We start from the raw sequence: 15,432 nt of genomic DNA on the forward strand, positions 1-15,432 counted from the left end.
TGCTGTACCTGAAACCACCAAGAAGGCTCTTTTCTCGACTTCCTGTTCCCTTTCCACGAAACATCCTGCCCTCTAAGAATCATGTGGCTCCCTGTCTTCCTCCACTCAGGCCTCTGCTCGAAGTCATCTCATCTGAGAGGCCTTCCTTATCTTTTTACAGGAAAGAGCACCTATTTCCTTTCCACACTTAATTTTCTTCACAACACTTACCCTGTTCTCTCATCTACGTATTTATTTGCCTGTTGTCTGTTTCCCCACACTAGAATGTAAACTCTGACAAAAGGCACTTTGTTTTGTTTATGGCTATATTCCCATAGTGCTCCAAAAAATTGCTGAATAAATGAATGAATGAAAATAGGAACTCAAAAACCACATGGACTCAGAAAGCAATAAGCAAACAAGCAGATTATCATGCTGGGGATGGAGATAGGACTGGATCCATGAACAAAGCTCCGGTTTCAGAAGGGAGGGAAGGTGCCAGAGGCCTACTCTCTTACTAAGCTGTGAGCCTTGCGCATCAGCCTGGCACGTGGGGGAGACAGCCTACATTGAGTTGCACCTGTGGTTAAGGCAGAGGGGTCTGTCGGGTACATTGGGATTAATTTTGGATCAGGACCTCTTAATAGCTGTGGGACTTTAACTGGTTTGTTTCCTCGTGTATAATATGAGAATAATAATACATGCCCTATCTACCACATAGGGTTATCATAGGGGGTCAACCAGATGTAAACAATGGGACACCACTTTGAAAACTGTGAAGAACTGTATTTTAGGAGTCAAGATAGCAATTGGGGGCACCATGACATGAATGATAGCCAAAGGAACAGGGGTTTCCTGCTTTGGCCAGCTAGGCCCCCTCCCTAGCAGGTCCTCAAGGGAAATATACACACAGGGAACAATAACAAAGGGAAAGCAAAGGTCTAGTTTATTAGTAGCTGGCTTGTGTCCCAAATGCCAATGTGAGTGTTTTGGTAAACTGGACTGGGGCATGTGGTATGTGGGATAAAGGTGTCTAGAAGCTTCTCCTTGCCATTAAGGCACTGATACTGAGAAGCACTAAGCACCAGGGCTAAAACAGTTAGCATAGGCATTGAGTCAGGGAATGGCCTCCACGGCATGGAGGGGTGGACCACAAGAGAGGGCACACCCTGTGAGTGATTTCTGAAATGTTCATTGACCTCACTCATTGTAATTTTGGCCTCATTGGCATCCTGTATCAATATTTCCTCATCCCTACTCCTCCCTTCAATTTCACATTCCAGAGAGTTTAGAATTTGAGAATTTGATGCTTCATTCCTGAACAGCCCAGAATTACGCTTGAGATTCAAGCATAATGATTATTTATAGAACCTGTCACCTCAAGTAGAGAAATTATACATCTGACCAGAATAGACAAAATGATACTAGATCCCACAATCATCCCTTGAATCAAATTTGACTTGGAAAATGCACTGGACAGGAACCTAGAAGTATTTTAGTGGTGTAGATGGTCATAATTCTTGCCAAAGTAGCTGTATATGGTTTTGCTTCATCATACTGTTTCTGGAAGTACCAGATGACATCACGGATGTTGTACTTTGTCAAATACTCTTTCTGCATCTGTTGAAATGATCATATGGTTTTTATCCTTTCTCTTGTTGATGCAATGTAGCATGTTGATTGTTTTGCAAATATTAAACCACCCTTGCATCCTGGGAATAAATCCCATTTGAGTAATGCTGATTTCATAGAATGAATGAGGAAATAGCCTCTCCTCTTTGATTTTCTGGAAGAGTTTGTGAGTGCTTGGTACTTTTTCTTTCTGAAATATTTGGTAGAATTCAATAGTAAAGCCATCTTGTCCTGGAGTTTTTTTTTTTTTTTTTTTTAGAAAGGTTGTTGACCATATATTTAATTTTTTTAGAACATGAAGAGATATTCAGGTTATATATTTCTTTATAAGTAAGCTTTGGTAGTTTGTATCTTTCAAGAAATTTGACTATTTTATCTAAGTTGTTGAAATTGTTGGCATAAAACTGTTTATAATATTCCCTTATTATACTTTTAACATCTGTAATATCTGTTACTAGATAACTTCCCACATTCCTGATGTTTGTAGTGTTTTCTTTTTTTCTCTTCCAATCAGTCTGGATAGAGATTCTTTTTGCTTTTTTTTTTTAAGTCTTGTCAAGGAACCAGCTTTTGGTTTTATAGAGTTTCTCTGTTGTTTTTCTGTTTTCTATTACATTGATTTCTACTAATATATCTATTATTTTCTTTCCTATAATTACTTTGTATTTTATTTGCTCTACTTTTTCTGGTTTCTGAAGGTGAAAACTGAGGTCATAAGTTTTGAGATCTTCCCTCTTTTCTAATATAGGCTTTTACTGTGGTTAATTTTCCCCATAAGTATTTCTCAAGTGGTATCCACAAATTTTGTTATTTTATATTTTCTTTATCTTACAGTACAGAATACTTTCTAATTTCCCTTTTGCTTTCTCCTTTGACCCATGGCATATTCAGAGGAGTGTTATTTAGTTTGCAAATATTTGGAGATTTTCCAGGTATCTTTCCATTATTTATTTTTCTAAATAGTAATTGCATTATGACAGAGAACATACTTTGTATGACTGGAATATTTCAAATTTGTTGGGACTTGTTTTATGATTCAGAATATGGTCTATCTTGGTAAATGTTACATATGCACTTTAAAAGAATGTATACTCTTTTGTTGGGTAGAGTTCTATAAATGTCAGTTAGGTAAAACTAGTGGATAATGTTGTTCAACTCTTCAATTTCCTTACTGATATTTTTGTCTACCTGTTTTACCAATTATTGAGATGTAAGTGTTGAAATCTCCAACTATAATTGTAGTTTTGTTCGTTTTTCCCTGCAGTCTTTTTTTTTTTTTGCTTCATTTGTTGTGAAGCTCTGTTATGTGCATAAATACTTAGGACTGTCATGTGTTCTTGATGAACTAACCCCTTTATCATTGTGAAATACCATCTTTATTTCTTCTCTTAAAATCTGTTGTGTCTGGCATTAATATAACCACTCCAGCTTTTTTTTTTTTTAATTTTATTATGTTATGTTAGTCACCATACAATACATCATTGGTTTTTGATGTGGTGATCCACGATCCATTGTTTTCATATAACACCCAGTGCTCCATGCAGTACGTGCCCTCCTTAATACCCATCACCGGGTTAACCAATCCCCCCTCCCCCTCCCCTCTAAAACGCTGTTTGTTTCTCAGAGTCCATAGTCTCTCATGGTTCATCTCTCCCTCCAATTCCTCCCCCTCATTTTTCCCTTCCTTCTCCTAATGTCAGACAACAAAAAGAAATAAAAGGTATTCAAATTGGCAAAGAAGAAGTCAAACACTCTCTTTTCGCAGATGACATGATACTTTATGTGGAAAACCCAAAAGACTCCACCCCCAAATTACTAGAACTCATACAGCAATTCAGTAATGTGGCAGGATACAAAATCAATGCACAGAAATCAGTTGCTTTCTTATACACTAACAATGCAACTGTAGAAAGAGAAATTAGAGAAATGATTCCATTTACAGTAGCACCAAAAACCATAAGATACCTCGGAATAAACCTAACCAAAGAGGTAAAGGATCTATACTCTAGGAACTACAAAACACTCATGAAAAAAATTGAAGAAGACACAAAAAGATGGAAAAATATTCCATGCTCATGGATCGGAAGAATAAACATTGTTAAAATGTCTATGCTACCCAGAGCAATCTATACCTTCAATGCCATCCCGATCAAAATTCCAATGACATTTTTCAAAGTGCTGGAACAAACAATCCTAAAATTTGTATGGAATCAGAAAAGACCCCGAATCGCCAAGGAAATGTTGAAAAAGAAAAACAAAGCTGGGGGCATCACGTGGCCCGATTTCAAGCTATATTACAAAGCTGTGATCCAGCTTTTTTTTTAAATAAAGTTTTTGGGGCTCCTGGGTGGCTCAGTCGTTAAGCGTCTGCCTTCAGCTCAGGTCATGATCCCAGGGTCCTGGGATTGAGCCCCACATCGGGCTCCCTGCTCAGCGGGAAGCCTGCTTCTCCCTCTCCCACTTCCCCGGCTTGTGTTCCCTCTCTCTTTCTGTCTTTCTCTGTCAAATACATAAATAAAATTTTTTTTAAAAAAATAAAGTTTTCATGGTATATCTTTTTTCATCCTTGTAATTTATAAATTCTGCCTTCTTTTCAGTGAATTGAATTTTTTTATTCCATTTTATCTCTTGTTGACTTATTAGCTATAAATCTTTTTGAAAATTTTATTTTGGTGCTTGCTTTAGGATTTGTCATGTACATCTTTAATTAAATAAAGTCTATCTTTAAGTGATATTATATCCCTTCACATATAAAAATCTTCCAACAGGATAACTTTCATTTTTTCCCTTTTCAGCCCTTCTGCTATTGTTTTCATGTATTTTATTTTTATGTATATTATAAACCCCACAGTATATTGTTACTGTTTTTGTTTAAATAGTCAATTACCATTTAAAGAGATGTAAATAACATTAAAACTCATCTTACATATTTACTATGTAATTACCGTTTCCAATGGGACATTTGCTGTCATTTTTATCTTTGGTCCTCTGTTCATAATGTGTTCTTTTCCTCTAGCTGCTTAAAAACTTTTCTCCTTATCACCTGTTTTAAGCAGTTGGATTATGATGTACTCCAGTGTAATTTTCTTCATGTTTCTTGTGCTTCAGGTCATTGAGCTTCTTGGGTTTATAGTTTCATCAAATTAGAAAAAAATTTCCACCATGTTTTATTCAAATACTTTTTTTGTCTTCCTCTCTTCTCTTCTTTAAGGAATCCATTTACATTTGTATCAGGATGTTTGAAATTGTTCCAGAACTTACTAATATTCTATTTTTTTGTTGATTGATTAATTGATTTTTTTGATCAATTTCTGTCAGTTTCATTTTGGATAATTTCTATTGCTGTCTTTAAGTTCACCAATCTTTTCTTTAATGTGTGATCTTCCTTTAATCTTATCCAGTGCATTTTCTCACACAGTCAAGTTTGATATATATCCTTTCTATATCACCTATAGCTCTCCTTATATTTTTATTTTTCTGTTATTATTTTTATTCAAGTATAATTACATACAGTGTTATATTAGTTTCAGATGTGCAATATAATGATCCAACAATTCAACATTTCTCAATGCTCTTCAAGATAAGTGTACTCTTGATCCTTTTAATCTGTTTCACCCATCTTCCCCACCTGCCTCCCCTCTGGCAACCACCAGTTTGTTCTCTGCATTTAAGAGACTTTTTTTTTGTTTGTCTCTCTCTCTTTTTAAGATTTGTTTGTTCATTTGTTTTGTTTCTTAAATTCCACATATGAGTGAAATCATATGGTATTTGCTTTTCTCTGACTTATTTCACTTAGCATTATACCCTCTAGGTCCATCCATGTTGTCGCAAGTGCATTCTTTTTATGGCTGAGTAATATTTCAACACTTCTTCTTTAGCCATTCATCAGTCGATGGATACTTGGGCTGCTTTTGTATCTTGTCTATTGTAAGAAATGCTGCAATAAACATATGGGTGGCATGTATCTCTTCAAATTAGTGTTTGCATATTCTTTGGGTAAATACCCAGTAGTAGAATTACTGGATCATGTGGTAATTATTTTTTAAATTTTTTGAGGAACCTCCACACTGTTTCCCACAGTGGCTGACCTTGTATTTTTGAACATGTACAATATAGTTATAACTGTTTTAATAGTCCTCTTCTTAAATTCTAACTTCTATATAAGTTCTGAATCAGTTTCAATTGATTGATTTTTTTCTCACTTAGAGGTTCTAGTTCTCTTCTTTACACACCTGCTACTTTTAAAACTGCATCGTACATATTTACACTAAAAAATGACTCATTATTTATCTGAAATTAAAGTTTAACTAGGAATCCTGTATTTCTCTGGCAACCCTAGATCCCCGTGGCCTCTCCAGACTCTTCTCTTTGTCTCCTTGATTTGGGGAATCCTTTAGACGCTGTCTGAGTTCTCACTCACTGTGCTACAGCCTGACTCTGTCACAGCAGTAAGCTGATGCCACTGTAGGACTCATCTTTTTTGTTCCCTGTCCTTTGTTGTCTGATATTCGTTGTATTGAAACCCAGTCTTTTGTATACTTTGTTCATTTTTTTGGTTGTTTCACCCAGGAGAGTAAGTCTGGTTCCTGCTACTCTGTCTTGGCTAGAGGTGGAAATCCTTCTCAGAGGCTATTATTTTTAGCCAGAGGCCAAAACATGGTGCTGATGGGGGCCAAAGCTGGGTGTTCAGTCCCTTCATAGGAGAGTTTGTTGGCTTTGTGCCATAATTTTGTGCAATCAGCTACCTAGAAAAAAGAATGTTTTGGGTCACAGGTGGTACCTGGTGACTGTGAGGATGATTCAGCACAGTTGGGAAACTGATTAGAAGTGCACATCTGCTAAGAGGGGAATGGGGATGGGCCATGGGCTTATTACCAAATAAAAGGATAAATCAGCACACTGCATTATATTACATTACTTGTCAAATTTTGGACCAAAAGATAGGTGTGGCTGAAGGTCAGTGCTCAAGGGATTGGATGCTAGTAAGTTTGGAGGCAGGGCCAGGGAGAAAAGGCTGAGTCAGGGTGATCAAACTGGGGTCATAGAAAGACTTTGGAAAACTTAAGTCCTCTGTTTCCCTGTCCAATAATCAATTATGTTATTCCTACAAGGGGCAGGGAATCTTTGGAAATAAAAAGAAAAGTATTTCCTCTCTATTTTTCTTTGGTTTCTCTTGGTCCAGCCATATGCCGCTATCCTCTGGGAATGTCAGGAGGCCACATTCCAGACGAGGACATCACAGCTTCCAGTCAGTGGTCAGAATCCACAGCTGCCAAATATGGAAGGTGAGGTTGGATACCCCAAGAAAGCCTGAGTCCTGGGTTGGATCCATTTTCTGACTCAAGGGACTGGGGAAGAAGGGTGGTATTTGGTGGGAGCTGTAGGCGTGAGGGAAGGACATCAAGTGCACCTGTCCTGTATGTTTTCAGGAAGAGAATTCAGGGCTGGGCACCATGTGCTGGTCTGGCAACCCCATCCTAGTCACAGGGCCTTGCGCGGCACTGCCCACAACAGATGGGTTCACTGATGTGCAATGGGTTTGCTTTACTCACCTTCTCGCTATGAGCAACTGCAGGAAGCTGGCGACAGTGGTAGGTAGGGAGGTGCAGATGAGGTAGGACACTGGGAGCTAGGAGACCCGGTCCTCTTCTTAGTGGGTGTCTGTGAAACATCACTCACAGTGCAAAGCATCAAGGCTTTAAGCATATACTGAGGCCTCCAATAAATTCTTCCCTTCTCTCAACGATACCTCATAGAAGGGTCATCCTCATCCATAAAGAGTATGGTGGGTTCCTAGTGCCCTAATTGCAGGGGTCCTCTAAAGCAGTGAACCCCCGTGTCAAAAACTACTCTGCTTGTGAGGGCATAATCCTCCTCCTCCTGGAATCTAATTCTTTTGTTGTAAAGTGTTGATTTCTGTTAAGATGGAATCACCCATAAGAAAAGCAGCCTTAGTAAATCTTCCCCATAATTTCTTAGTATGTGAAAGGTGAGAGTGATGGTTGGTGGGGTTGGACGAGAACAGCAATGAGTAGGTGACATCTGTGAGAAAAGGCACATTCTAGGGAAGAGGGAAAGTGGTAAGAGGCTCCCAAAATAAGCCTTATACTGATTTCACAATTTTGCTCACTGGTAGCTCAGCTTGGAGGTAATAAAATGAAACCAGATTATTTACTACTCCCCTAATGCACTCCTACCCCTCACTCTCATCATGGGTTCCCATGGCTTTTTGCTGGGCTGCCATGCCCATCCTGTTGGTTAAAATTCCACTGCATTACATAGCCCACACTGGGGATCTTATGATCCCTCTTTCCTCCTTCCTATAGCTTCATATCCAAGCAAGGGGTGGCCACCCTTGTTCTGCTGGGACTGAAAGTGGAAAGGGGTGGTAAAATGACTCATGGGGTAATATAGGGTAGAACGGGTTTCACTTCCCTTGAGGTCTTTAAATCAGGATGAGAAATAAAGACTACATCTGATCTGAAGGCCTCTAGGTCCTGGTGGTAAGTGTCTTTCTGGGTTTCATAGTGCCCCGGAGACAGGGGACTGACCACAGGTGGTGGCAGTCAGGCCAGAGGGGAGACCTGAAGAGTCTTTTCAGAGTGGGGTCCCAGCCTGCTCTCTCCCCTCAGGATGGGGCAGCTTCTTGCTGTGGATTGGTAAATAACTCTAGTGTCATGGTTCCTCTCTGTCTCTCCAACCCCATGTCTCAAGGCTGGATTCAGAAGAAGGGGATGGAGCCTGGTGCCCTGAGGTTCCAGTGGAACCCGATGACCTGAAGGAGTTCCTACAGATTGACTTGCACACCCTGCACTTTATCACTCTGGTGGGGACCCAAGGGCGCCATGCTGGGGGCCATGGCATTGAGTTTGCCCCCATGTACAAGATCAATTACAGTCGGGATGGCACTCGCTGGATCTCTTGGCGGAACCGGCATGGGAAACAGGTAGGAAGAAGAGACATCCAGACCCTGAGATGTCCAGGACCATATTTTGACTTAGGCTAGAAGAGGAAGTACACAGGCTGTCTTATAGGTATGTGCATGCCCTTGTCAATGTGTGACCGAAGATGAGGGAGGGCAGGGTGGAGGGACCGGGAGGAATAGCAAGGCTGCTGAGAAAGCTGAAAGGATGCATTCTGCTCCTTCAATTCAAAAGAGAGGGTCCATGAAAGGGGTGATGAGGAAAAGTCAGCATAACCTCATATGAGGCATCTTCCCGCTCTTTCTCTTCTCTCTTCTCAGGTGCTGGATGGGAATAGTAACCCCTATGACATTTTCCTAAAGGACTTGGAGCCACCCATCGTGGCCAGATTTGTCCGCTTCATTCCAGTCACTGACCACTCCATGAATGTGTGCATGCGGGTGGAGCTTTATGGCTGTGTCTGGCTAGGTAGGTCTCCAGAGAGAAAGCTTATAGACCTTATTAAAAACCCCAACCCCTGGAAAATAAAGGCAGACAAGTCAGAAAGGTATGGGATTAGTAATCTCTGGAGTGAAGCGATTCCCTCTAGGTTAGAGTCAAGAAAGGACATTGTTCCTCCACCAAGGCTTGGTGCTCTATACACTAAATGATGCATTCTGAGTCATTTCACTGACTGCCACTGAGGAGTGCTCCTCAGTGGTGCTCCCTTTGTGCCCAGATTGAGTCCTGTGCAGACACGCTGAACAAGATTGCACCCTTGAAGTCTCGTGTGGCTCCCTGGGATAGTTGGTCTGAGCAGTAGTTGCCTCTCCTTCCTAAGGCACTGACATATCTGTGTTTCCTTTGGCAGATGGCTTGGTGTCTTACAATGCTCCAGCTGGACAGCAGTTTGTACTCCCTGGAGGCTCCATCATTTACCTGAATGATTCCGTCTATGATGGAGCTGTTGGGTACAGGTAAATTCTGGGAACCTTTGGTCATCAGAATGGGAAAGTGGCCACTAGAAGAGAATAATATTTTAGTTTGGCTTGGGATTAATAATTAATCAACCAGTCAACCAACTGGTGTTTATTTAGACCCTGTATTAGGCATTGTTGAAATAATGTAGATGAAGTAAAATAGGGATTCTTTATTTGCAAGGAACTTAGATCCTATGTTTGGGAAGACAGGGGAAACAATAAATTACACAAAACAAGAGCTGAAATTGTGGTATAGTTCTAAGTATGGTAGCCATAATTTTTTTGACCCTTAAAACAGGAAATATGGTCTAACACAAATAATGGCCTACTTATGGAGACAAAGGACCAGAAGAATTGAAGTTATAAGTATACTAAATTGGACAGGTCAAGAAGTTCAGGAAGAATGAACCCCATATATGTAAATGCTTTGGCAGTCGTGAAAAGGAGACTCGTAAGGTTTATGATAAACAAGGAGAGTTTCTAGGATGATATGATTTAGAGTAGAGGAGGCAGGTAGAAGGGAGCAGAGGAAAGGGAACAGGGCTGAGGACAGGAATGGCCTGACTATAGCAGAAACTTGAGCTGGGAGCAGCAGAAAGGGCCAGTGGGTAGTCCTTAAATGGGCCATGGTGGAGGAAACTGATCAGACACAGTAGGAATTTAGGGTTGGATGAGAGATGTTCCTACCTATCTCACTTCACCCTGAGCCTTGCCATTCTTCTAGTCCACTTTGACACTCTTCTCTCTCTTAGCTTGGTCTTTGTCTGCAAAGATTGAGCCTGGGAGAGAGGTTAGGTTCAGACTAGATGATAGAGGTTTCTAGTGGTTGACAGAGGATGAAATTAGTCTCAGGAAGAGGAGTGAGGGATTACAGCACCTCCATTGTTTTAAGTGTAAAGAATAAACTCCTGCCCCTCCCTCCCCCAGCTGCCATCCCCTGAGTGAAGACCTGACTCATCCAGTAGTCGATTTCCAGCTACTTCCTTTCCATCTGCTTAGTCACTGTTGCTCCCCGTTCACTTAAATTGTCTGGGCATCATTTCACTCAGCTGCTCCCTAACCAGCATTTATTCAAGGCATAGAGAAAATCAGAGATCAGTTGAATTCATTTTAGGTTAATAAATCTTTGCTAATCCACTGTTGCTACCTACAGTGAATTTGGCCAGACTTGGTAGGTATTCAGAAATATAAAGAAGTCCTGGATCCTACCTTTAAGAAGCTCACAGTTAGGAATGGGGACTAAACCAGGATACAAATTACTGTGATACAAGCATAAGGGTAAGAGAAATCTTATGAGTGCTCTGGGGTTCAAAGGAAAGAGTAAGCTAGGGTAGGAAAGCACAGCACTGGGAGTGAAAACACCTGGATTCATGTCATCAAAGTTACTTCCGTTTGCTTAAGTGATAAAAATGTATAAGAAAAGCATTTTGTAAAGGTAAAGTGCTAAATACATGTAAGTTTTTATCTGATTTGGAAAACCAGAAAAGACATGATGGACTGAAGTGGGCCCCAAACGATGGGTGGAACTTTCACAGGTAAAGAATCTTGAAATGGCATTTGAGGCAGAGTGAATAGCATAATGACAAAAGAATCACACTGTAAAGTTTAGGGGAATGACTGCTAAAGATCAATCATTTAGTTAACCACCAGTCATACTTATGTAGCAAAATAGTAGATGAAAAGCTTGATTGGAAAGATGATGTCATATTTTGGAGGAACCTGAATGTCAGGGCCAGGAGGAGGAGTTGTTTTTTCTTCATCAACATAATCATCAACAGAACAAGTCATTGAAGATTTTTAAAGCTGGGGAAGGACAAGATTGGAACTGTGCTTTAGACAGACTAATCAAGCAGCTCGCAAAGGTTAGATGTAAGTGATAAGAAGAGGTGATGAGGGACATTTTCTAATTGCAACCTCTGTCCGATGAAAAGAATGAAGGACCAAGGCCAAAACGGGAGGAGGAGACATTCATGTAGGGACCATTTGCAATCTGATTGGGTGTAAATGAGTAAAAGAGGTAGATGAAACCTTGGGGATGGCATTTATTCATCAACAGTCCTATTTTGGTACATATGGTGTGCCAGGCACTTTCAATGAGCCACTGAGCATGAAAGAGAATATAATGGGCAGGAATGGGAAACTTAGGTGAAAGATTTAGTTTAGAAAGAGATAGTGATGGATTTAGTTTGGGATATAAATTTAAGGGACTGGCAGGATATTCAAATGGATAAATAAGGCAGGTACTGGTAACAGAGGAAAGGTCAAGAATAATTGCAGAGATTTCGACACAATCACCTTCCACTTGGTAACTTAGGTAGTGGGGTTATCTCTTTGGAGTGTGCCTGAATGATGAGGTATAAGTACCTGATTCAGAGTCTTGGGAATAGATAGTTTTAGTAGCAAAAGTTATTTTTTTAACTAAAAAAATTACAGAAGTAGTACATGCTTGTTATAGTAATTCTAACAATTCTAAAAGATATGAAGTAAACTGGGGGAAGTTTTTGTCCTTACCCATCCCCATTTGATTTAATTTTGACTAAAAGAAATTAACTTTTCATTTGTGTTGCTTTTTGTAAGTTTCATGGGGATTTATTGTTCTGGGGACAATGGGAAATATATTTATTGCAAGTAAACTTATGTTCTCCTAGCCTTCTGATCTGTAGAGAGAAGAAAAAGATGGCAAATCCTTGGAAGGGAGATCCAGGCTCTGGTCACTGTGGATAAGGCCAGTCAAATTTTATAATTTGCCAAACATTTGTCAATGAACAAATAAATTTAAAAGTGTTTCTGTAAGGCTGGCATAATCACTCAATTATTATTTTTTTTTGTGAATTGATAACTTTTTACATTACCTCAAAGGGCACATGTATTATTGCTTGAGGGTGAGTATCCCAATCTCTTCATTTGGGAGACTCCTGACTTAGAGTTTACAGCTTGAAATGCAGAGCTTAGGAAGAGAGAAGTTCTTGCTGTGGAGAGTTCTTGCTCTGTGTCTCCATAAAAAGAAGCCAAATAGAATAGAAATCCAAAAAGAAATAGCCAAATTAACATAAATACACAATCATCACATATACCAATCAAGAAGAGCCTTACAATCAGAAGTGGAAAGCCTGCCAAGCTAGAAAACAAGACTAAATCCAATGCCTGAGACCCTCATGTAATTCATGCATTTTATTCTATGAATCTAGTATTCTACAAATCTAATTAAAATTACATATAAATTAGTATTTAAATTTGCCACTGATTACTTTTTTCCTCCCTTTAGTTTGACATCAAATTGGGTTGTTGGATGTGGGGTAGAAGAGGGCATGACTGGCTTCTCTGGAATTGACTCACTGAAAAATGATAACACACAGTCAAAGGAGAATCAGAAAAATTTCCAACAAGCTCTGGGACTATTTACTGAGTGATGGTCAAGTGCTATATCTACTATGGTGTTCATTCTATGCATCTGTCCATCCATTCATTTACTCGTTAATGGATGAATTAATCAAATGCATTTGATAATACTGAATTATTATATAAAAACATATTATATTCAGTATACAAGAATAGGTAAGGATACAATAGATTATAGAAAGCTTTTCTTATAGGCGATGGACTCTGAAAAACAAACTGAGGGTTCTAGAGGGGAGGGGGGTGGGAGGATGGGTTAGCCTGGTGGTGGGTATTGAGGAGGGCACATTCTGCATGGAGCACTGGGTGTTATGCACAAACAATGAATCATGGAACACTTCATCTAAAACTAATGATGTAATGTATGGGGATTAACATAAGAATAAAAAAAAAAAGAAAGCTTTTCTTATAAAATGATAAAATATTGTTTAAAAGCTTTGCTACTAAAGGAGTAAGCATTGAGTATTTTGTAAAATTCATTTATATGAAATTCTTTGTTCTCCATTGATGCCAGGATACATGCATCAATACTATAAAATATACTGGATTTTTCATAATCCTTCGACCTTCAAGATAATCAACTCTTACAAAACCCGGGGTAAAGAAGCTGGGAATAAAAGCTCTTCTGTGAATGTGCAATTAATTCCAGGTTCCTCTCTCCCTTTCCCTTCTCTTCCCTTGGCCTGAGCAGCATGACTGAAGGGTTGGGCCAGCTGACAGATGGGGTGTCTGGCCTGGACGACTTCACTCAGACCCATGAATACCATGTGTGGCCGGGCTATGACTATGTGGGCTGGAGGAATGAAAGTGCCCCCAGTGGTTACATCGAGATCATCTTTGAATTTGACCGCATCAGGAATTTCACGACCATGAAGGTCAGTGGTGTTAGGTGTGGTGGAACGTGTCCAAGGAAGCCAAGATAATGGTGTAGTGAAAAGGCATGCTAGAAAGAACCTTGGGTGGTGTCAGCAGAACTGGATTCAAATCGGTATTTTGCCACTAACAAGCTACATGCGTTTCCAAGTCATTTCATCTCTGGGCTTCTTGCTTCATTTGTAAATAAGGGGGTTAGACTAGGTCACTGTTTCTCAATGTTTTCTGTTATTGTTCCAACATTAGAGTCTACATACCATCAGGCACAGTGGGTCCAGTGTCTAGAGCCCACAATACTTTGAAGACCTAACTTCTTTTAACATCAAGGGGAAAAAAGAACTTTTAGGGTCAAACATCATTTTCATCTGTTTAACGACATGGTTTTAAAATACAATTTTAATTTTTTTATGGAGGGAGGGGCTCACAAAAGCAAAAGTAAATAGGGCCCATGGAAATCATTTTATGGCCCTGCCCAGTGCTCCCCAGGGACAGCCTTTTATCAGTAAGGCTGGCTCATTGCCACCCTAATTCTCAATGGAAGAATTGAGAAATTCTTTGGAAATTGGAAAATTGAGAATTTGTATTTTTTCTTTGGAATCACTTTCTGCACCTACCCTGTTTCTTCCTCCCTGGGCACTGAGAAATCTTGATAGAAGGCTCTGCACGCTTCTGTTTCCAGAGTTCTTTGTTTCCTTGTCTATTGCAACAGCACATCTGTCTGGTTGTCCTACTATATTTCAAGTTCCTCCAACTTGAACTCTAAGCTTGAGGAAAACTGGGGCTTAACAGTAGAAAGTCCTTTGTTGAATGTAAAGGAGACCCCTGAAGTATTTGTGGTTCATGTATAACTCTTACTGGTTTATTGAGGAGCATGAGAGGACTCCAATATGAGGCCCAAGAGAGTGGGCAAGTGAATTTGACCTCACACATGGATCCCTGTTTATCTGTTATTTTCCCTATTCATAGATGGGTACAGAATATTAATGGCCAACAAATTGGTGATGCTGCCTCTATCTAAATCCCCTTGGGATGATTTGCAGTTCAGTGGAGGAAGGCACTATTTATTTGCAAAAGGAGGTATGTAGGATGAGATGAGGACCCAGAAGAGTGAAATCTGTGTTATCATTAAGGGTCCCTAGTAAATCAAAATTTGTTAGTCTTGGCACAAACTTGGAGCCAAAGAGGAAATCCATGTCTATTATATTACCCTCACATGTTAATGTGATAATATCTCCTAACTGGATTAATAGCTGTTAGTTAAATGAACAAACATTTAGGATGAGAACAGAAGGATCAACACATGCCCATCTGCCTGTATATTGTTCAAGGATGGCTCCTTGGCAGGTTGTAAAACATAAGTGTGTGCAGTTGTGTGTGACACATTATTCTTCACAGGGTTTTCTGGAGGGAGGAGGGGAATATGCATAGTGACAAAAATATACCTCCAAGGAAAACTTATTTCTATTGCCGAATAGTGAGATATCCACATGAACCTATGAACAAGTATCTCAACTCACAAAAATATACCATTGGGATAATTTTTAGTCTCATAAATAATAAAGTGTATTTTAAGCTCTCCACAAAGTTATAATATTTAGTCAATAGACTTTGATCTTCCTGAGTCCCCCGTAGCTCCTGTTTAATTAGTTTATCGCAGGTCAGAATTATTC

The 15,432-nt window shown here is 39.6% G+C and overlaps 1 protein-coding gene across 1 annotated transcript in view; it reads left to right on the forward strand.

Annotated features, from left to right (window-relative positions):
- DDR2 (discoidin domain receptor tyrosine kinase 2) overlaps window positions 1-15,432 on the forward strand; it is a 54,016-nt gene that overhangs the window by 18,530 nt on the left and 20,054 nt on the right. Inside the window, exons 2-6 of the mRNA XM_021698428.2 lie at window positions 6,794-6,896; window positions 8,326-8,557; window positions 8,855-9,002; window positions 9,385-9,490; window positions 13,581-13,764. Of these exons, the coding sequence (XP_021554103.1) occupies window positions 6,794-6,896; window positions 8,326-8,557; window positions 8,855-9,002; window positions 9,385-9,490; window positions 13,581-13,764 (773 nt within the window). The remainder of the gene's footprint in view (window positions 1-6,793; window positions 6,897-8,325; window positions 8,558-8,854; window positions 9,003-9,384; window positions 9,491-13,580; window positions 13,765-15,432) is intronic.

This window comes from Neomonachus schauinslandi, chromosome 6 (assembly GCF_002201575.2).
Source record: "Neomonachus schauinslandi chromosome 6, ASM220157v2, whole genome shotgun sequence".
Lineage (NCBI taxonomy): Eukaryota > Metazoa > Chordata > Mammalia > Carnivora > Phocidae > Neomonachus > Neomonachus schauinslandi.